This window comes from Chelonia mydas, chromosome 2, assembly GCF_015237465.2.
Source record: "Chelonia mydas isolate rCheMyd1 chromosome 2, rCheMyd1.pri.v2, whole genome shotgun sequence".
Lineage (NCBI taxonomy): Eukaryota > Metazoa > Chordata > Testudines > Cheloniidae > Chelonia > Chelonia mydas.
In genome coordinates this window covers 142,747,919-142,771,611 of record NC_057850.1, presented here as the reverse complement: position 1 = coordinate 142,771,611, position 23,693 = coordinate 142,747,919, and the positions used below count along the sequence as shown (strand labels likewise).

The 23,693-nt window shown below is 47.0% G+C and overlaps 1 protein-coding gene across 5 annotated transcripts in view; it reads left to right on the top strand.

Annotated features, from left to right (window-relative positions):
• The window catches only part of TERT (telomerase reverse transcriptase), a 133,471-nt gene extending 110,159 nt beyond the window's left edge, over positions 1-23,312 (top strand). The window contains exon 16 of one of the 5 annotated variants that reach the window (XM_043540299.1): positions 22,546-23,312. In XM_043540299.1, coding sequence (XP_043396234.1) covers positions 22,546-22,649 — 104 coding nt within the window. In that variant the 3' untranslated portion in view covers positions 22,650-23,312. The remainder of the gene's footprint in view (positions 1-22,545) is intronic. The other 4 variants (XM_037893378.2, XM_027824049.3, XM_043540297.1 and 1 more) reach the window with 4 other exon arrangements.
• The last annotated feature ends 381 nt before the right edge of the window (positions 23,313-23,693 follow it).

Below are 23,693 nucleotides of genomic sequence, written 5' to 3'. Positions count from 1 at the left end.
GACTATTTAGAAAAGCTGGACGTGCACAAGTCCATGGGGCCGGACAAGTTGCATCCGAGAGTGCTAAAGGAATTGGCGAATGCGATTGCAGAGCCATTGGCCATTATCTTTGAAAACTCGTGGCGAACGGGGGAAGTCCCAGATGACTGGAAAAAGGCTAATGTAGTGCCAATCTTTAAAAAAGGGAAGAAGGAGGATCCTGGGAACTACAGGCCAGTCAGCCTCACCTCAGTCCCCGGAAAAATCATGGAGCAGGTCCTCAAGGAATCAATCCTGAAGCACTTACACGAGAGAAAAGTGATCAGGAACAGTCAGCATGGATTCACCAAGGGTAGGTCATGCCTGACTAATCTAATAGCCTTCTATAATGAGATTACTGATTCTGTGGATGAAGGGAAAGCAGTGGATGTATTTCAGAGTAACAGCCATGTTAGTCTGTATTCGCAAAAAGAAAAGGAGGACTTGTGGCACCTTAGAGACTAACCAATTTATTTGAGCATGAGCTTTCGTGAGCTACAGCTCACTTCATCGGATGCATACTGTGGAAATTGCAGAAGACATTATATACACAGACACCATGAAACAATACCTCCTCCCACCCCACTCTCCTGCTGTATGATATGTATGTGTATGATAATCAAAGCCCGTTGCCAACTGTGCCCACATATCTATTCAGGGGACACCATCACAGGGCCTAATAACATCAGCCACACTATCAGAGGCTCGTTCACCTGCACATGCACCAATGTGATATATGCCATCATGTGCCAGCAATGCCCCTCTGCCATGTACATTGGTCAAACTGGACAGTCTCTACGTAAAAGAATAAATGGACACAAATCAGATGTCAAGAATTATAACATTCATAAACCAGTCGGAGAACACTTCAATCTCTTTGGTCACGCAATCAGAGACATGAAGGTCGCTATCTTACAACAAAGAAACTTCAAATCCAGAGTCCAGCGAGAAACTGCTGAATTGGAATTCATTTGCAAATTGGATACTATTAATTTAGGCTTAAATAGAGACTGGGAGTGGCTAAGTCATTATGCAAGGTAGCCTATTTCCCCTTGTTCCCCCCCCCCCCCCCCCGACGTTCTGGTTAAACTTGGATTTATGCTGGAAGTGGCCCACCTTGATTGTCATGCACAGTGTGGGGAGAGTGGTCAGTTTGGATGAGCTATTGCCAGCAGGAGAGTGAGTTTGTGTGTGTGTGGTGGTGGGGGGGGGGGTGAGAAAACCTGGATTTGTGCTGGAAATGGCCCACCTTGATTATCATGCTCATTGTAGGGAGAGTGGTCACTTCGGATGAGCTATTACCAGCAGGAGAGTGAGTTTGTGTGTGTATGGGGGTGGGGGAGTGAGAAAACCTGGATTTGTGCTGGAAATGGCCCACTTTGATTTTCATGCAGGTTGTAAGGAGAGTGGTCACTTTGGATAGGCTATTACCAGCAGGAGAGTGAGTTTGTGTGTGTGGTTTTTGGAGGGGGGTGAGGGGGTGAGAGAACCTGGATTTCTGCAGGAAATGGCCCACCTTGATTATCATACACATTGTGAAGACAGTGGTCACTTTGGATGGGCTATTACCAACAAGAGAGTGAGTTTGTCTGTGGGGGGGGCGGAGGGTGAGAAAACCTGGATTTGTGCTGGAAATGGCCCAACTTGATGATCACTTTAGATAAGCTATTACCAGCAGGAGAGTGGGGTGGGAGGAGGTATTGTTTCATGGAGTCTGTGTATATAATGTCTTCTGCAATTTCCACAGTATGCATCCGATGAAGTGAGCTGTAGCTCACGAAAGCTCATGCTCAAATAAATTGGTTAGTCTCTAAGGTGCCACAAGTCCTCCTTTTCTTTTAGTGGATGTATTGTTTCTTGACTTTAGCAAAGCTTTTGACACGGTCTCCCACAGTATTCTTGTCAGCAAGTTAAAGAAGTATGGGCTGGATGAATGCACTATAAGGTGGGTAGAAAGTTGGCTAGATTGTCGGGCTCTACGGGTAGTGATCAATGGCTCCATGTCTAGTTGGCAGCCGGTGTCTAGTGGAGTGCCCCAGGGGTCGGTCCTGGGGCCGGTTTTGTTCAATATCTTCATAAATGATCTGGAGGATGGTGTGGATTGCACTCTCAGCAAATTTGCGGATGCTACTAAACTGGGAGGAGTGGTAGATACGCTGGAGGGCAGGGATAGGATACAGAGGGACCTAGACAAATTGGAGGATTGGGCCAAAAGAAACCTGATGAGGTTCAATAAGGATAAGTGCAGGGTCCTGCACTTAGGACGGAAGAACCCAATGCACAGCTACAGACTAGGGACCGAATGGCTAGGCAGCAGTTCTGCGGAAAAGGACCTAGGGGTTACAGTGGACGAGAAGCTGGATATGAGTCAGCAGTGTGCCCTTGTTGCCAAGAAGGCCAATGGCATTTTGTGATGTATAAGTAGGGGCATAGCGAGCAGATTGAGGGACGTGATCGTTCCCCTCTATTCGACATTGGTGAGGCCTCATCTGGAGTACTGTGTCCAGTTTTGGGCCCCACACTACAAGAAGGACGTGGATAAATTGGAGAGAGTCCAGCGAAGGGCAACAAAAATGATTAGGGGTCTGGAACACATGACTTATGAGGAGAGGCTGAGGGAACTGGGATTGTTTAGTCTGCAGAAGAGAAGAATGAGGGGGGATTTGATAGCTGCTTTCAACTACCTGAAAGGGGGTTCCAAAGAGGATGGCTCTAGACTGTTCTCAATGGTAGAAGAGGACAGAACGAGGAGTAATGGTCTCAAGTTGCAATGGGGGAGGTTTAGATTGGATATTAGGAAAAACTTTTTCACTAAGAGGGTGGTGAAACACTGGAATGCGTTACCTAGGGAGGTGGTAGAATCTCCTTCCTTACAGGTTTTTAAGGTCAGGCTTGACAAAGCCCTGGCTGGGATGATTTAACTGGGACTTGGTCCTGCTTTGAGCAGGGGGTTGGACTAGATGACCTTCTGGGGTCCCTTCCAACCCTGATATTCTATGATTCTATGATTCTATGATTCTTCTAACCCTGATATTCTATGATTCTATATAGCTATTCCTGTGTGTGAAAGGAGATTAAGCTATATTGGTACAAGGCACCTTTTTTACTGGTATAAATGAGTCCACTGAGGGCTTTGTACTAGTATAGCTCTATGGGCAAAAACTTCAAATCCCTAAGTAACATAGTGTGGCGGTTCACAGTCAACGGAAACAGTCCCATCCCCTACATCGCTTCCAGAGGGACCAAGCCTAGGTCCACAATCCAATGAGGAACTGATGTCTCCAGCATCAAGAGAACAGTTCCAGACTGAACAGGAAACAGATGAAAGCCTCCAGAGAGCTTGGATGGCGGCACGGAGCAACCCACTGCCTCTCAGCTCTTCTAATCGATCCAGGTTTGTTGTAGAAAGAGGACTTTTGTACAAGGAAACTCTTTCTGGTGGACACCAGGAAGACTGGCATCCTCAGAGACACTTGGTAGTTCCAACGAAGTACCGGGCCAAGCTCTTGAGCTTAGCCCCCACGATCATCCTAGTGGCCATGCTGAGGTGAACAGGACCAAAGACCATTTGGGGAGGTCATTCCACTGGGAGGGAATGGGCAACGATGTTTCTACCTATGTCCGGTCTTGTGAGGTATGCCAAGAGTGGGAAAACCCCAAGACCAGGTCAAAGCCCCTCTCCAGCCACTCCCCATCATTGAAGTTCCATTTCAGCAAGTAGCTGTGGATATTCTGGGTCCTTTTCCGAAAAAGACACCCAGAAGAAAGCAGTACATACTGACTTTCATGGAGTTTGCCACCCAATGGCCGGAAGCAGTAGCTCTAAGCAACCCCAGGGCTAAAAGTGTGTGCCAGGCACTAGCAGACATTTTTGCCAGGGTAGGTTGGCCCTCCGACATCCTCACAGATGCAGGAACTAATTTCCTGGCAGGAACTATGGAAAACCTCTGGGAAGCTCATGGGGTAAATCACTTGGTTGCCACTCCTTACCACCATCAAACAAATGGCCTGGTGGAGAAGTTTAGTGGAACTTTGGGGGCCATGGTACGTAAATTCGTAAATGAGCACTCCAATGATTGGGACCTACTGTTGCAGCAGTTGCTCTTTGCCTACACAGCTGTACTACATCCTAGTTTAGGGTTTTCACCATTTGAAGTTGTATATGGCCATGAGGGTAAGGGGCCATTACAGTTGGTGAAGCAGCAATGGGAGGGATTTACGCCTTCTCCAGGAACTAACATTCTGGACTTTGTAACCAGCCTACAAAACACCCTCCAAACCTCTGTAGCCCTTATGAAAGAAAACCTACAGGATGCTCAAAAAGAGCAAAAAGCCTGGTATGATAAACATGCCAGAGAGCGTTCCTTCAAAGTAGGGGAGCAGGTCATGGTCTTAAAGGCTCTCCAGGCCCCATAAAATGGAAGCGTCATGGGAAGGGCCATTCATGGTCCAGGAGTGCCTGGGAGCTGTTAATTATCTCATAGCATTCCCCACCTCCAACCGAAAGCCTAAGGTATACCATATTAATTCTCTAAAGCCATTTTATTCCAGAGAATTAAAGGTTTGTCAGTTTACAGCCCAGGGAGGAGGTGGTGCTGAGTGGCCTGAAGGTGTCTACTATGAAGGGAAAAGTGCTGTTGGCATGGAAGAGGTGAACCTCTCCATGACCCTTGGGCGTATGCAGCAACAGCAGATCCAGGAGCTGTGCACTAGCTACGCGCCGATGTTCTCAACCACGCCAGGACTGACTGAATGGGCATACCACTCCATTGACAAAGGTAATGCTCACCCAATTAAAGTCCAACCTTACCGGGTGTCTCCTCAAGCTAAAACTGCTGTAGAACGGGAGATCCTGGATATGTTACAGATGGGTGTAATCCGCTTCTCTGGCAGTGCACGGGCATCTCCAGTGGTTCTAGTTCCCAAACCAGATGGGGAGATAAGTTTTTGCATGCACTACCGTAAGCTAAATGCTGTAACTCGCCCAGACAACTATCCAATGCCACGCACAGATGAACTATTAGAGAAACTGGGGCGGGCCCAATTCATCTCTACCTTGGACTTAACCAAGGGGTACTGGCAGGTACCGCTAGATGAATCCGCCAAGGAAAGGTCAGCCTTCGCCACACATGTCGGCCTGTATGAATTTAATGTACTCCCTTTCGGACTGCGGAATGCACCCGCCACCTTCCAAAGACTTGTAGATGGTCTGCTAGCAGGATTAGGAGAATATGCAGTCGCCTACCTTGACGATGTGGCCATATTTTCGGATTCCTGGGCAGAACACCTGGAACATCTACAAAAAGTCCTTGAGCGCATAAGGGAGGCAGGACTAACTGTTAAGGCTAAGAAGTGTCAAATAGGCCTAAACAGAGTGACTTACCTTGGACACCAGGTGGGTCAAGGAACTATCAACCCCCTACAGGCCGAGGTGGATGCTATCCAAAAGTGGCCTGTCCCAAAGGCAAAGAAACAGGTTCAATCTTTCTTAGGCTTGGCCGGTTATTACAGACGTTTTGTACCACAGTACAGCCTAATCACCACCCCACTGACAGACCTAACCAAAAAGAAGCAGCCAAATGCCGTTCAGTGGACCGAAGAGTGTCAGAAGGCCTTTAACCAGCTTAAAGCAACACTCATGTCTCACCCTGTACTAAGGGCCTCAGACTTTGACCCGTTCCTAGTAACCACAGATGCATCCGAGCGTGGTGTGAGAGCAGTTTTAATGCAGGAAGGACCAGATCAAGAATTCCACCCTGTAGTGTTTCTCAGCAAGAAGCTGTCTGAGAGGGAAAGCAACTGGTCAGTCAGTGAAAAAGAATGTCACGCCATTGTCTACGCTCTGGAAAAGCTACACCCATGTGTTTGGGGATGGCGTTTCCACCTGCAAACTGACCATGCTGCGCTACGGTGGCTTCATACCACCACGGGAAATAACAAAAAACTTCTTCGGTGGAGTTTAGCTCTCCAAGATTTTTATTTCGACATCCAACACATCTCAGGAGAGTCTAACAAAGTGGCTGATGCACTCTCCTGTGAAAGTTTCCCAGAATCAACTGATTAAAATGGTCCTTGAGATGTGGAAAATATTGTTAGTCTTTATATACTTGGTAGTATATTTAGAGGTGCATGTGTCTTATTAACTCTGTTTTTTCCTAGAGCTCCAGGAAGAAATCCCAGCCAGCGTTTCACCCTATCTGTGATTTGTGGGGCATGTCATAAATATAAAGGGAAGGGTAAACACCTTTAAAATCCCTCCTGGCCAGAGGAAAAACCCTTTCACCTGTAAAGGGTTAAGAAGCTAGGATAACCTCACTGGCACCTGACCAAAATGACCAATGAGGAGACAAGATACTTTCAAAAGCTGGGGGGAGGGAGAAACAAAGCCTCTCTCTCTGTCTGTGTGATGCTTTTGCTGGGGACAGAACAGGAATGGAGTCTTAGAACTTAGTAAGTAATCTAGCTAGATATGCGTTAGATTCTGATTTCTTTAAATGGCAGAGAAAATAAGCTGTGCTGAATGGAATGGATATTCCTGTTTTTGTGTCTTTTTGTAACTTAAGGTTTTGCCGAGAGGGATTCTCTATGTTTTGAATCTAATTACCCTGTAAGGTATTTAGCATCCTGATTTTACAGAGGTGATTCTTTTTACTTTTTCTTGTATTAAAATTCTTCTTTTAAGAAACTGAATGCTTTTTCATTGTTCTTAAGATCCAAGGGTTTGGGTCTGTGTTCACCTATGCAAATTGGTGAGGATTTTTATCAAACCTTCCCCAGAAAAGGGGGGGTAACGTTTGGGAGGAAAGACGTTTCCAAACGGACTCTTTCCAAATTATATCATAGAATCATAGAATATCAGGGTTGGCAGGGACCTCAGGAGGTCATCTAGTCCAATCCCCTCCTCAAAGCAGGACCAATCCCCAATTTTTGCCCTGTATCCCTAAATGGCCCCCTCAAGGATTGAACTCACAACCCTGGGTTTAGCAGGCCAAAGCTCAAACCACTGAGCTATCCCTCCCCCGTTAGACGTTTGGTGGTGGCAGTGATAAGTCCAAGGGCAAAAGGTAAAATAGTTTGTACCTTGGGGAAGTTTACACCTAAGATGGTAAAAGTAAGCTGAGGAGGTTTTCATGCAGGTCCCCACATCTGTACCCTAGAGTTCAGAGTGGGGAAGGAACCTTGACAACTGCTTTAAAAGCTCTCCTTCCAGTTCCCTCAAAAAGGCCCCCAGGTGAAAGGAGCTGAGCTAAGGGTGAAGCTAGAAAAAGGGGACCATGGGGAAGTGGCCCAGGAAATCAAAGCAGCTCCATGGGTGAAGGGGAAGCCACCAAGAGTTGCTACCATTAGGGTCCCTGGGCTGGAACCCGGAGTAGAGAGTGGGCCCAGGTTCCCCCCAGTGCTCTACAGAGACTCCCTTGAGAAGGGAAGCAGGCCTTGATCCAGGCAGGAGGCCGAACTGCGCCTACTAAGCTCAAAGGAGCATCAGAGACTGTGGGGTATTCCCCCTCCCCATCTCCCATACTGGCCTATGATGAAAGTAGCTCGGTAGGCTGTGACCCTTAAGAAAGGGAGGTCACATTGAGAGCCCAAAAGTGCGGGACCCACCAATACAGGCTCGGAGCTTTGTCACACCAGTTAAACTGGTACAAAATCTGTGTGTCTGTGAACCAGGCCTAACTATGTGTATGAACAATTCCTAGCACAGTAGGGACTGGTGAGCTGATCTTGATAGGGTCCTCCAGAAAGAACTTCTGCAGAGGGGCTAAAATCATCTTACTCACTAAACATTTGTGAGAGCTGACAACATTATAATTGCATCACACACAGAGAGAGAGAGAGCAAGGAGGATTCAAAAGCCAGATGACAAACAAAAAATATGATTAAATCTTTTTATAAAAAAAATCTTATGACTTTGAGGAGGGCTGACTCATGATTTTTGGACTTCTCGGGTTGGCAATATTGCCTTCTTTGTTTTTGTTTTTAATCATAATTTAAAAGTGAAACTAAAAGTAAATTGCCAAAAAACCCAAATTAATGATTAAATTAAAGTTCTGTTCTGAAATGTGACTCTTTTTTTTAAAAAAAGTGTTCCACATTCATTGTCCCTCAATGAATTCTATATCAAGTTTGCTCAGTTCATGTGTTTGAGGAATGAGTAAATTCTATTCCACAATAACATGAGCAGTAAAACCTGTTTTTACAGGTATGTACGTTCTCTGGTTTTGATGTTTTTTTCTAAAGAGTTGTCTATCTTGCAAATGTACCAAATGGAGTCTGAATGTCAAGCTGTGTTTTCTGGTTACTGCATCATCACCAGAAAGTGTTATTTTCCCAGAGGAATTTGTGTGTGTAGTTAAGCTGCAATTAGGGTGTGTAAATCTGAATGCCTTGAGGTAAGTTTTATGTGATAAGAATTTAGGCTATGTCTACATTGTGCCTCAGTGCAGACTACAGGTGTGAATTGCAGAGTGCACCAAAGTATTGTTCTCTAACTGTCCACATGAACACTGCTGGTGTGAATGAAAAGGTACGTAGTTAACGTTCTTCTTCGAGTGATTGCTCATGTGTATGCCACAATAGGTGTGCATGCTCACCACGTGCACCGGTGCTGGAAGTTTTTCCCCTAGCAATACCCGTAGGGGGGAGCACCCCCCTGCGGTGCCTGCCTGGTGGAGTATAAGGTGGGCTGCGCTCCCCCCACCCTCAGTTCCTTCTTGCCCCCAGTGAGGATGTGTCGGAACTGCTCAGCTCCAGCTTTGCTGCAGCTCGTCCCCAGAACTCATCGTTTGTTCAGTAATACCTATAGTTAGTTAGCTAATTCAGTTAGTTTAGTTAGTCATTGAGCCTGGGTTGGGGCATGCTTTAAGTCGTGTGGCTATTGTAGGTGCTCTATGCCAAGGAGCAACCTGCACGCAGATTGTCTGCGCTGCTTGGGAGAAGCCCATATCAGCAAAAGGTGCAAGATCTGCAAGTCTTTCAAGCTCTGGACTAAAAAAGAAAGGGACATTAGGCTCCGGCCTATCCTGATGGAGTCGGCGCTGGCCCCAAACCCGGCACGCCACTCCAAACTGGTACCTGGCACCGCAGCGTTCTTACGTGAGACCCTCCAGAACCATCGTGCAGTCTGCACTGCTCCCCATCCCTGGGGCATGCCAAGAGGACCGGGAAGACTCCCTCTTCACAACGGCACCAAGGGACGTCTGGGGCAGAGGCTAGGCCCATGTCGGGTAGTCCTCGATCCCCATTGGGCCCTAGGCCTCCAACTCATGTTGAGTGGAGTAGCCCGGCCCCTTCAGAGCCAGTCTCTCCGGATGTCTGGATGCCATCTATGACCCAAGCCCTCCAGGCAGCCAGGGACGTCATGTCCATGCCAGTGCCCAGAGCTCTGCCTATGTGGGCCACACACTCGTGATCCAAGCTGCCCCTGGGATCATTGCAGTCGCCACTGGCCCGGTACCGGTGTCGGTCAAGGGAACATTCCCAACAGCGCTCACAGCCCAGTGACCATTCAGGGCTCAGTCCATGTGGATCGCCCTCGACGCCAGCCAGATTGTCCGGATGCATGCTGTCCAACCGGGACTTCCGGCACCGCTCGTCTTCGCGAAGCAAATATCGACAGGACCATGGCAGACGTCGCCAACTGTCCTCATCTCGCAGGAGATACCGCCTTCGATCATGGCATGATCGTTGACGCCGTTCCTGCTCGGACTCCCGTTCCAAGTCTCCGCCAAGGCACTGTAGTCCCGGGCATCGATCACCAGCGCCTCGCCAACACGGGTATGCCCATTGAGGCCGTTCATAGAGCAGCTACTACCATCAGCGCCGCTCCTCCGCATCGGGATTGTGGTCCCGTGGCTGACATAGGTCCCAGCACCGCCAATACTCCCAGTCCAGAGGCAGCAGCTGATCATACACCAGCCCAGACTCCCCTCGCAGGCGCCCGTCTACAGGCCAAGCTAGCCAGCCCGAACAGCCGACCCCGTCAGTGCCGCAGCAAGCGCAGTGGCACCAAACATCGTGGCCAGCCCAGTGGTACCAGTGAGCACCGTGGCCTCCAGCGCAGCCCCCCATGGCAGCTCACTTGGTGGCCGGGGCCTCGGAAGCACCGTCGGCGTCCATCTTTAGACTGCCAGAAAAAAGGTCGGTGGGACCTGTGTCCTCAGTACCGTGCCCGGAGTCCGACCAGGTGGTGGATCCTCCGGTGCCGGACAACACCCAAAGCACCGCATCGGCTTCGCCCTGTCCGGAGGAACTGATTGTGGCCCTGCCCCCCTCTATACCGCAGGAGCACTACCGGATTCACCAAGCCCTCCTAAAAAGTGTGGCAGTGAGCTTCCACTCCCAGGCTGAGGAGATGGAAGGGCCCTCAAACTCCCTGTTCAATGTGCTCTCCTCTTCAGCACTGGGGAGGGTGGCCTTGCCGCTCCATGAAGGGGTGGCAAGAATTTTAACTGCCCTGTGGCAAAACACCAGCCTCGTTGGCTCCCATCTCTAAAAAGGCGGAGCGCAAGTACTTGGTACCCACGAAGGAACACGAGTATCTGTATACCCACCCGGCGTCCAACTCCTTGGTGGTCGAGTCGGTCAACCAAAGGGAGCGGCAGGGGCAACCAGCCCCGACCCCCAAGAACAAAGACTCTTGGAGGCTGGATACTTTCGGGAGAAAAGTTTATTCGTCATCAAGCTTCCAGCTACTAGTAGCAAACCATCAGGCTCTCCTGAGTCGCTCCGAGTTTAACCTCTGGGAATCCCTCCTCAAGTTTGAGGACTCCCTCCAGGAGCGCAGTAAGAAGGAGTTTGAGATGCTCGTGGAGGAAGGAATGGTGGCCGCAAGGGCATCCCTGTAGGCCGCTTTGGATGCAGCAGACATGGCTGAATGGTCCATGGCCGCGGTGGTGTCCATGAGACAGGCGTCATGGCTTCTGCTCTCTGGGCTCTCCAGCAAAGCGCAGCTGTCAGTGCAGGATCTCCCTTTCAATGGGAAGGCTCTGTTTGCTGAGGAAACAGACACAAGGCTGCATGGCATGAAAGACTCCCGCACGACCCTCCAGACCTTGGGCCTCTATGTCCCTCCTCCGGCAAAACCCAAGTTCAAGCCTCAGCAGGCTCCAGCCCAGGCCGCCCTCCCAAAGTATGAGGCCACCCAAAAAAAGCAGTGGGACTATAGAAAGAGCCTGCAATGGCAATCCCGGTCAGCCCCCCATCCTCGGTCTTCTAAGGGAAAGCAGGCAGGCAAAAGGCGCTTTCTCAGCAGGGACCTACCCCCAATAAAGCACCTTTTCTCCAATCGGTTGTGTGCTTTCCTCCCAGAATGGTCGCGGCTCACCTCGGACCAATGGGTCCTCAACACCATCTCCTGAGGTTACACCCTTCAGTTTACCTCCTCCCCGCCCAACCACCCTCCGCCCCTGTCCCTTCCGGGGGACCCCTCTCACAAGGCCCTGCTCAAGCAGGAGATGGGGCAGCTCCTGTACCTAGAAGCTATAGAGGTGGTTCCCAAGGAGTTCCCGGGCAGGGGGTATTACTCCTGTTAATTCCTTATCCCAAAGGCCAAAGCGGGGCTCAGGCCCATCATGGACCTGCGAGGCCTGAACCACTACATGGTAAAACTCAAGTTCCACATAGTTTCCCTGGCCTCCATCATCCCCTCCATGGATCCCGGGGGCTGGTACGCTGCCCTTGATCTACAGGACGCGTACTTCCACATCCACGTATTCGAGGGGCACAGACGCTTCCTCTGTTTCATGGTGGGACAGTCACTACTAATTCACGGTCCTACCGTTTGGTCTGTCCACCGCCCCCAGGGTCTTTACAAAGTGTATGGCAGTGGTAGCGGCCTACCGCAGACGCCAGGGGGTCCAAATATTCCCATATCTGGATGACTGGCTAGTCAAAGGCACCTCCCAGTTGCAGGTGAGGGATCCTGTGGCGCGCCTGTTGTCCACATGTACTGCCCTGGACCTGTTGATAAACAATACCAAGTCCATGTTAGCCCAGGTCCAACGCACAGAGTTTATTGGGGCGCTACTGGACGCAACGTTGGCCAGGTCCTCTCTCCCACCGGACAGGTTCGAGACCCTGAAAGGGCTCATCAACGTGGTCACAAGGTTCCCGGTGATGACAACCAGGATTTGCCTGCAACTGCTGGGTCACATGTCTGCATGCACATATGTGATCCAGCATGTCAGACTCAGAATGAGGCCCCTCCAGCTCTGGCTGGCCTCGCAGTTCTCCCAGGCCACCTACAGAATGGACAAAGTCCTCACTGTGCCGAACTCGGTGATTACCTCCCTGCGGTGGTGGTCAGTCCCAAACAACATGCTCCAAGGGGTCCCGTTCAGGGACAGGGCCCTGTCATTGGAACTGGTGTCCGACGCGTCGGACCTGGGTTGTGCGGCCCATGTGGGAACTTTCAGACCCCAGGCCTGTGGTCTCTACAAGACCTACCCCTTCATATAAATGTCAAGGAACTCAGGGCGATGCGACTGGTGTGTATGGCCTTCTGCTCGCACCTGGAGGGCAAGGTAGTCAGGGTTGTCACGGACAACACAGCCGCGATCTTCTGTATCAAGCGGAAAGGTGGGGACTGATCCTCTGCCCTCTGCCATGAAGCCCTCAGTCTGTGGGACTTCTGTATAGACCACAACATCTACCTAAAAGCCTTCCACCTGCCAGGCGCCCGGCATGTGAGGGTGGATCGCTTGAGCAGGGATTTTTCTTCTCAGCACGAGTGGTCTCTACACCCAGAAGTGGCTCACCAGCTCTTCCAAAGGTGGGGTACTCCCCAGGCAGAATTATTTGCAACCTGGCAGAACCGACGATGCCCCCGGTTCTGCTCCGGGGGGGGGTAGGGAGGGGCGCTATCTCCGATGCCTTTCCCCTGTCCTGGTCTAGCCAGCTCTTCTACGCCATTCCCCCATTCCCTCTGATCAGTAGGGCCCTGGAGAAAATAAAGACAGACAAAGCCAGGGTCCTCCTAGTTACTCCGGTGTGGCCCCAGCAGCACTGGTACAGGACCCTCTCAGGGCTGGCGGTAGCCACTCCGCCCGGACCTGCTCTCTCAGGACCAGGGTCACCTCCTCCATCCCAACCTAGCAACACTTCACCTCACAGCGTGGCTGCTCAGTGACTAGGTGGCGAGGAAAGGACATGCTCGGAACAGGTTCAGCGCGTCCTCCTCGAAAGTAGACAGCCCTCCACTCACCGCTCCTATGTGGCGAAGTGGTCTCGGTTTTCAAGGTGGGCAGCAGGCCAGGGTGTTTCCCTGACGGCCACCCTGATCCAGCTTATCCTTGATTACCTCCTCTACCTGAGGGTTTAGGGCCTGGCACCCTCATCAGTCAGGGTGCACTTGGCGGCTATATTGGCTTTCATCCCCTGGTGCAAGGGCACACAGTGTTTTCCCATGCTGTGACCAACTAGTTCCTTAAGGGTTTGGACCATCTCTACCCATATTCCAAGCCCCTGGTTCCACAGTGGGACCTAAACCTGGTGCTGGCTCGTCTCACAGGGGCCCCGTTTGAACCACTGGCCACGTGTTCCTGGTCTCACCTCTCGTGGAAGGTGGCCTTCCTGGTAGCTATCACATTGGCTGGGTGGGTCTCAGAGCTCAGGGCCCTAACCTCCGAACTGCCATATACAGTTTTTCATAAGGACAAGGTCCAGCTCCGCCTACACCCCACATTCCTCCCGAAGGTGGTCTCCGCCTACCACCTGGGTCAGGACATTTTTCTGCCAGTCCTCTGCCCTAAGCCTCACACGACTAGTGAGGAACACCGTCTCCACACGCTTGATGTGAGCAAGCTCTGGCTTTCTACCTCAAGCGGACCAAGCCATTCAGAAAGTCTTTGCAATTGTTTGTCACCTCGGCTGAGCCGATTTCCACTCATCTGTTCCTGTTGTGAGCTGGTGGGGGTTCCCCCGCCGCCCATTGTGAGGGCACACTTGACTCGGGTGCAGGCCTTGTCAGCTGCCTTTGTGGCCCATGTCCCCATCCAGGACATTTGTACGGCCGCCACGTGGTCTTCGGTTCACACGTTCACCTCGCACTATGCAATCGTCTCCCAGGCCAGGGATGATGCCAGGTTCGGCAGGGCGGTACTCTGTCCTGAGAACTTGTGAACTCCTACCCACCTCCAACAGATATAGCTTGGCATCACCTGTTGTGGAATACACACGAGCAATCACTCGAAGAAGAAAAGACAGTTACCTTTTCTGTAACTGGTATTCTTCGAGATGTGTTGCTCATGGCTATTCCACATCCCACCCTTCTTCCCCTCTCTCGGAGTTGTCTGGCAAGAAGGAAATGATGGTGGGGGGAGCGCAGCTCCCCTTCTCCCGTGCCAGGCAGGCACCGTGGTGGGGCGCTCCCCCCTATGGATACTGCTAGGGGAAAAACTTCCAGCACTGGTGCACATGGCGAGCACGCACACCTATTGTGGAATAGACGAGCAACACATCTCGAAGAACACCAGTTACAGAAAAGGTAACTGTCTTTTACTGTAGTCTTTCAAACAGTACTATGTTAATGTGAACTAAGTACCTTTTAGTTCATGCCAGAAGTGTCCACACAAGGCAGTTACAGCACAACACTTTGGGGCATTCTGTAATCATAATCACGTTATCTGCACTGCAGCACAGCGTAGGTAAGCCTTTAGTTACTAATTCTGTGGATAATGCACAAGACAAAAAAAATTCATATTACTCTCTCTTGCTGCTATGGGCTCGGCAATGATAATAGGACTAAAATTAAAAAAAAATTGTTACTACTTTTAAATAAGCAACTGTGAAGTGGGATATCTATAGGAAGTACATCTCCCAGCAAGAAGGAGCCATATATATATATATATATATATTCACTTATCTGACTATTATTGTATTTCATACCCCACAAAGGCAGAGAAATTCAAAATTAGGCTTGTTACTCTGTCTTGAAAGGGACACTGTCAACCTGGGGGATAGAGTAATATCTAATTTTAGGAATAATTTCTCTCTTTAACACACTAGAAACCTCAAAGTGAGATTAGTTTTCCTGTCAGATATTTAACTCGAGCGTATATTTTAAAAAGACATCCAGATTTGTTTTAAAGTCTTCAAGACATACAGAATCCACCAGATCTGAAGGTAAGTTATTTCAATGGTTAATTACCATCATTATAAAAAATGTGTGCCTTATTTCTAGTCAGAATTTGTCTATTCTGAGAGAAGAAGGCTCCCAAGAGAAGGAGGCGGGTGGTGGTGGTCGGGGACTCTCTCCTCAGGGGGACTGAGTCATCTATCTGCCGCCCCAACCAGGAAAACCGAGAAGTCTGCTGCTTGCCAGGAGCTAAGATTCACGATGTGACGGAGAGACTGCTGAGACTCATCAAGGCCTCAGACCGCTACCCCTTCCTGCTTCTTCACGTGGGCACCAATGATACTGCCACGAATGACCTTGAGCGGATCACTGCGGACTACGTGGCTCTGGGAAGAAGGATAAAGGAGTTTGAGGTGCAAGTGGTGTTCTCGTCCATCCTCCCCGTGGAAGGAAAGGGCCTGGGTAGAGACCGTCGAATCGTGGAAGTCAACGAATGGCTACGCAGGTGGTGTCGGAGAGAAGGCTTTGGATTCTTTGACCATGGGATGGTGTTCCAAGAAGGAGTGCTAGGCAGAGACAGGCTCCACCTAACGAAGAGAGGGAAGAGCATCTTCGCAAGCAGGCTGGCTAACCTAGTGAGGAGGGCTTTAAACTAGGTTCACCGGGGGAAGGAGACCAAAGCCCTGAGGTAAGTGGGGAAGTGGGATACCGGGAGGAGGCACGAGCAGGAGCGCGAGAGGGGAGGGCTCCTGCCTCATACTGAGAAAGAGGAGCGATCAGCAGGTTACCTCAAGTGACTATGTACAAATGCATGAAGCCTGGGAAACAAGCAGGGAGAACTGGAAGTCCTGGCACAGTCAAGGAATTATGATGTGATTGGAATAACAGAGACTTGGTGGGATACTCACATGACTGGAGTACTGTCATGGATGGATATAAGCTGTTCAGAAAGGACAGGCAGGGCAGAAAAGGTGGGGGAGTTGCACTGTATGTAAGAGAGCAGTATGACTGCTCAGAGCTCAAGTATGAAACTGCAGAAAAACCTGAGTGTCTCTGGATTAAGTTTAGAAGTGTGAGCAACAAGGGTGATGTCGTGGTGGGAGTCTACTATAGACCACCAGACCAGGGGGATGAGGTGGATGAGGCTTTCTTCCGGCAACTCGCAGAAGTTACAAGATCGCAGGCCCTGGTTCTCATGGGAGACTTCAATCACCCTGATATCTGCTGGGAGAGCAAAACAGCGGTGCACAGGCAATCCAGGAAGTTTTTGGAAAGGGTAGGAGACAATTTCCTGGTGCAAGTGCTGGAGGAACCAACTAGGGGCAGAGCTCTTCTTGACCTGCTGCTCAGAAACCTGGAAGAATTAGTAGGGGAAGCAAAAGCGGATGGGAACCTGGGAGGCAGTGACCATGAAATGGTCGAGTTCAGGATCCTAACACAAGAAAGAAAGGAGAGCAGCAGAATACAGACCCTGGATTTCAGAAAAGCAGACTTTGACTCCCTCAGGGAACTGATGGGCAAGATCCCCTGAGAGAATAACATGAGGGGGAAAAGCGTCCAGGAGAGCTGGCTGTATTTTAAAGAATCCTTATTGAGGTTACAGGGACAAACCATCCGACGTGTAGAAAGAATAGTAAATATGGCAGGCGACCAGCTTGGCGTAACAGTGAAATCCTTGCTGCTCTTAAATACAAAAAAGAAGCTTACAAGAAGTGGAAGATTGGACAAATGACCAGGGATGAGTATAAAAATATTGCTCCGGCTTGCAGGAGTGAAATCAGGAAGGCGAAATCACACCTGGAGTTGCAGCTAGCAAGAGATGTTAAGAGTAACAAGAAGGGTTTCTTCAGGTATGATAGCAACAAGAAGAAAGTCAAGGAAAGTGTGGGCCCCTTACTGAACGAGGGAAGCAACCTAGTGACAGAGGATGTGGAAAAAGCTAATGTACTCAATGCTTTTTTTGCCTCTGTCTTCACGAACAAGGTCAGCTCCCAGACTACTGCACTGGGCAGCACAGCATGGGGAGAAGGTGACCTGCCCTCTGTGGAGAAAGAAGTGGTTCGGGACTATTTAGAAAAGCTGGACGAGCACAAGTCCATGGGGCTGGATGCATTGCATCCGAGAGTGCTTAAGGAGTTGGCGGATGTGATTGCAGAGCCATTGGTCATTATCTTTGAAAATTCATGGCGATCGGGGGAGGTCCCAGATGACTGGGAAAAGGCTAATGTAGTGCCCATCTTTAAAAAAGGGAAGGAGGATCCTGGGAACTACAGGCCAGTCAGCGTCACCTCAGTCCCTGGAAAAATCATGGAGCAGGTCCTCAAGGAATCAATTCTGAAGCACTTAGAGGAGAGGAAAGTGATCAGGAACAGTCAGCATGGATTCACCAAGGGAAAGTCATGCCTGACTAATCTAATTGCCTTCTATGACGAGATAACTGGCTCTGTGGATGAAGGGAAAGCAGTGGACGTGTTGTTCCTTGACTTTAGCAAAGCTTTTGACATGGTCTCCCACAGTATTCTTGCCAGCAAGTTAAGGAAGTATGGGCTGGATGAATGGACTATAAGGTGGATAGAAAGCTGGCTAGATTGTCGGGCTCAACGGGTAGTGATCAATGGCTCCATGTCTAGTTGGCAGCCGATATCAAGTGGAGTGCCCCAGGGGTCGGTCCTGGGGCCGGTTTTGTCCCATATCTTCATAACTGATCTGGAGGATGGTGTGGATTGCACCCTCAGCAAGTTTGCAGATGACACTAAACTGGGAGGAGTGGTAGATACGCTGGAGGGTAGGAATAGGATACAGAGGGACCTAGACAAATTAGAGGATTGGGCCAAAAGAAATCTGATGAGGTTCAACAAGGACAAGAGCAGAGTCCTGCACTTAGGACGGAAGAAACCAATGCACCGCTACAGACGAGGGACCGAATGGCTTGGCAGCAGTTCTGCAGAAAAGGACCTAGGGGTTACAGTGGATGAGAAGTTGGATATGAGTCAACGGTGTGCCCTTGTTGCCAAGAAGGCCAATGGCATTTTGGGATGTATAAGTAGGGGCATTGCCAGCAGATCGAGGGACGTGATCGTTCCCCTCTTTTCGACATTGGTGAGGCCTCATCTGGAGTACTATGTCCAGTTTTGGGCCCCACGCTACAAGAAGGATGTGGAAAAATTGGAGAGAGTCCAGCGGAGGGCAACAAAAATGATTAGGGGACTGGAACACATGACATATGAGGAGAGTCTGAGGGAACTGGGGATGTTTAGTCTTCAGAAGAGAAGAATGAGGTGGGATTTGATAGCTGCTTTCAACTACCTGAAAGGGGGTTCCAAAGAGGATGGCTCTAGACTATTCTCAGTGGTAGCAGATGACAGAACAAGGAGTAACGGTCTCAAGTTGCAGTGGGGGAGATTTAGGTTGGATATTAGGAAAAGCTTTTTCACTAGGAGGGTGGTGAAACACTGGAATGCGTTACCTAGGGAGGTGGTGGAATCTCCTTCCCTAGAAGTTTTTAAGGTCACGCTTGACAAAGCCCTGGCTGGGATGATTTAGTTGGGGATTTGAGCAGGGGGTTGGACTAGATGACCTCCTGAGGTCCCTTCCAACCCTGATATTCTATGATTCTATGATTATTTTCAGCTTCCAGCCTTTTTACCATATACCTTTTAGCTGGTAGATTAGAGAGCTCTGTGTCTTCTCCCAATCTTAGACTGCCATCAGGTCACTTCTAAAGCTTCTATTGGTTAAACTAGATAGATGGAACTTCCTAAGTTTCTCACTGTAAGGCAGATTTTCCAGACTTCATATCACTTTTGTAGCTCTTCTAGAACCTATTCCAATGGATCAACATCCATTCTGGACACTCAAGCTGGACATAGTATTTTAGTAATAGTCTCACTAATGCTTTGTACAATGGTAATGTGACCTCCCAACTTATACTTATTCCTCTGGATTCTGTTCCCAAGGATCGCATTTACTATCTCAAGCCTTGTCTACATGAGAAAAGTGTACTGATTTCACTTACGAGTTTTTAAACCACTTTGATTAAACTGGTGCAAACGCCTGAGTGAATGCTCTTATTTCAATGTGTGTGGTTTATTTCAGCTTAGTTTAAACAGATTTCTTATAGTCTTAAACTAAACAGAAATAATTCTGGTTGAAACTGAAACAAGAATATCCACACAAGAGTTTGTATTAGTTTAATTAAATGAGTTAAAATCACAGCCTTAGTTAAACTTGTGCGACTTTCTCATGCACACAAGTCCTTAGGCACTTAATCTCACTGGGAGCTCATATTCAGTTTGTCATCACTCACTACCAGTAAGTCTTTCAGAATCGCTGCTTTCCAAGATACAGTCCCTCATCTTGTGTGGCCTACATTATTTGTTCCAAGATTAATGCATTTGGGTTTATTAAAATGTATGTTTTTCAAATGACCCCACCATGCTACATGATTCAGATAGGGCTGTAGAACTGACCTGTCATTATTTACTACTCCATTAATTTAAAAATAGTAAATGGGACAACCTGGGTATGGGCCTGGCGTTCTGACATCAATCCTGAGACAGATAGTGGAGCAGCTGATAGGGGCTCTATAAGTAAAGAATTAAAGGAGAGTAATATAGTTAACGCCAGTCCAAGTGGGTTTATGGGAAACAGCCTGTCAAACTAACTCGATATATATTTTTCATGAGATTACAAGTTTGATAAAGGTAATAGCATTGAGGCAGTATACTTAGACTTCTGTAAGGTATTTAACTTTGAAATACATGACATTTTGATTAAAAAACTAGAAAGGTGTAAAATTAACATGGCACATATTAAATGGATTAAAATCTGGCTAACTGATAGGTCTCAAAATGTAGTTATAAATAGGGAATCCTCACTGAGTGTGTGTGTGGCTAGTGGGGTCCTGCAGAGATCAGTCCTTGGCCCTACACTATTTAACACTTTCATCAGTAATCTGGAAGAGAATATAAAATCATCACTGATAAAGTTTCCAGACTATACAAAGACTACGGGATTGGTAAATAATGAAGAGGATAGGTCACTGATTCAGAGCAATCTGGATCGCTTAGTAAGCTGGGCACAAGCAAGCAATATTGGCTTTAATATGGCTAAATGTAAGTGTATAAATCTAGGAACAAAGAACGTAGGACATATTTAAAAGATGGGAGTTCTATCCTGGGAAGCAGTGCTTCTTAAAAAGATTTGGGGGTCATGGTGGATAATCAGCTGAACATGAGTTCCCAGTGTGACGCTATGGCTGAAAGGGCTAATGAAATGCTTGGGAGCATAAACAGGGGAGTCTCGAATACGAGTAAAGACATTATTTTACCTCTATATCTGGCACTAGTATGCTGTTGGAATAATGTGTCCATTTCTGGTGTTCACAATTCAGGAAAGACGATAAATTGGAGAGATTTCAGAGAAGAACTATGAGAATAATAAAAGGATTAGAAAACACCTTAGAGTGATAGTCTCAAGGAATTCAGTCATTTAGCTTAACAAAGAGAAGAGGAAGGCCAAGGAGTTATTTGATCACAACCGATAAGTACCTATATGGGGAAGAAATATTTTATAATGGGCCTTTCAGCCTAGCAGGCAAAGGTATAACGAGATCCAGTGGCTTGAAATTGAATATGTCTAGACACATTGACTGAAAATAAGGAATACAGTGAGGGTAATTAACCATTAGAATAACTTACCAAGGGTCATGGTGCATTCTACATCACTGTCAATTTTTAAATCAAGATTGGATATTTTTTAAATATGCCTAGTACAAAAGGAATTATTTGCGGGGGAGCTCTATGGCATATGTTATGCAGGAGGTCAGAGTAGGTGATCACAGTGGTCCCTTCTGGCCTTGGAATTTATTAATCTAATGTATGTGTCATCTGTAAACTTTGCCATCAGTAATGTAAGATTTTTTGTCCAGATATTTCAGTAGCACTGGATCAACAACTGATCCTTGCAGGACCCCACTTTAAATTCCCTATTTAATGATGATTTCATATACACAATTACTCTTTTGAGATCAGTTACCAAGTTTTAATCCATTTAAATTTACTGCATTGATTTTATGTAGCGCTAATATTTTAATCAAAATGTTGTGTAGTACTACATCAAATGCCAGATAGAAGTCTAAGTATATATATCAACACAGATACTTTAGTTTGATAAACGCTTCTTTCCATAAAGTCATGTTGATAGACATTAATTATGTTATCATCCTTTCCATGATTTTCCCTGGGCTCAGTATCAAGACAACTGGCCTATAGTTGCCCATTTGCTATTTTTAAGTATTAGCACAAAACCAGTTTTTTTCCCCTGTCTTCTGGAACTTTCCCAATATTCCAAAATTTGTTAAATGTCAATATCAATGGCTCTGAGAGATTTTCAGATAGTTTAAAGAAGAAGGGCAGAAAAACACCTTTTCAGTGCAAGTTAACCAGTTAACCTGCAGAGTTAAACACATCTAATCTTAGTAGTCGCTGTTTAACATCCTACCTACACTTACCATTGGAAAAAATACTTCTTGTCTCTGTAAGATATAAATTCATCATCCATCTTCTTTCCAAATACAAAACAAATATTTGTGGAACACTTCTACCTTCCTGAATCACTATTGACAGCTTTACCATGTCTGTCTAGTAATAGACATAGGATTTAATTTGTTCCTGCTATATTTTAAACATTTCTTCATTTTGTCCTTACCCCTATTGACAGTAAACTGTTCATTGATACTTTCCCTTCCCTTATCAATTGTCTTCATTTCCAAACTGCTTATTGCATTATATAGTTTTCCTTCCCCTTTCCTAAGGGAGATAAGAACCTAGCTTAGTTCCAGTGGATTTCAACACCAGGTGTGACTTTCCAGGTAGCAGTATCTCTTCTTCCAAGGAAGCACAGCAGCAGAAACTGCTGTCTAGACCACAGCATACTTTAGGCACAATTTCATGGGGCAAGCTGCTCATACATACTACTAGGATGGCATTTGTGTGAGTCTCAGACTTCAGCCTGGGAAAATTTGCATGCCAAACAACAGCATTAGGGACAAAATAAAAAGCATAAGCAAATAAATTACTAAAGGGAAAGATTCTAAAATAAAGCTTTTCAAGTTGACATTGTCTCTTTCACTTTCCCTGGTGTACCTAGTTATTCAAGACATGGCCTTACAGGCTGAAATTCTGAGACACAGTGTAGGTAGTTTTCACAAGTGTGTGGAAGGAAAACTTCAAATTTATTTATTCAGTAATGTTTTCCCAAAGTAAAATGAATGAGAACTGCATTTCTTGCCAGTATCTTGTAGGTTTGCTGATAACTTTTCAATGTAATAACAGAAACATTTGTTTCCTGAAAATCAACTGTTAACTTTATTCTACCATATCAACATTTTAGCAAATACTTTGATTGTTAATTTCTCTGAACAGTGATTTATTTTTGCAATGTCTTTGTAGGTGAATTGCAGCTATTCAAGAAAATCCCAAAGGCTACTATGCAGCTGCTGAAGACAGTGACAGAGCCAGCTCTTTGTAAAGACTTCAAAGCCATCATGGATTAATTGACCTAATCAGGTTATTTATAACCTTTATAGAATTAATAATAATTGCTGTGTTTTAAGAATTACTGACCAGTTTTTGTTTTGATATTTTGCAAATGATGTGCCCACAACAACTTTTTATGTCGGAAATTTTCTCTAGCTGTTTCTCAGCTGGCAGGGATTTAACGAGCCAGGCAGAAGAATATATTACATTTGTTTGATATCTCTGTTACATATTTCCTGCCCACTTCTAACGACTGTATCCAATCACAGACTTTCTGATCATAGTGATTCCCATCTTCATGATGAAGATTACATTTATTTATAAGCTTTACTCATATGGCCACAGCTTTCTCCTCTGCATTAGTCCATCCTTTCTATAGAGCTTCTCTCTATCTCTTTGTATTTCATATTGCAGAAGTAATAATTAAACTGTTGGATAATTACAAAATGTTTTTGTTTTTTCTGGTATCTAATTCTACTATAATCTGCAACGTTATGTTACTACTGCTGTGATCTTATGAATGGACGCGTACATTATGATATCTTGTCCTAAAATGAACATTACATGTCCAGCTACACAGAGCAAGTGTATTTGATTGGTATGATGTCCCGTAAAGAAATATCAGTTTCATACCTAGGAGAGTACTATAAATGTAGGCCAAAATTTTCAAATTGAGACCATGACCATGTTTTGGTACTTAAGCTCTTTGGGGCAGGGACCATCTTTTTGTTTGTGTTTGTACATTGCTTAGTACAATGGGTCCTGGCTGATGACTGGGTCCTAGACATGATGGTGATACAAATAATAAAGAAGTGGTCTGATTTTTTCAGTGGTGCTGAGCACCTGCTGAAATAATCAGATATATAGACTGAAAAATAAGGTAGTTTTATACTTAAACCCGCACCCCAAAACTGGAGTTGTTGGTTAGATATGATGGGAAATAGAGTATTCCTTTTCTTGCACTCTCTCAGTGAAACTCACCCTTCTGCAGATGGTGAGCACAAGGATTCCCATTGAAGTCTCACTTTAGCCCTCAAAATAGGACTGAAGTGGTACATAGG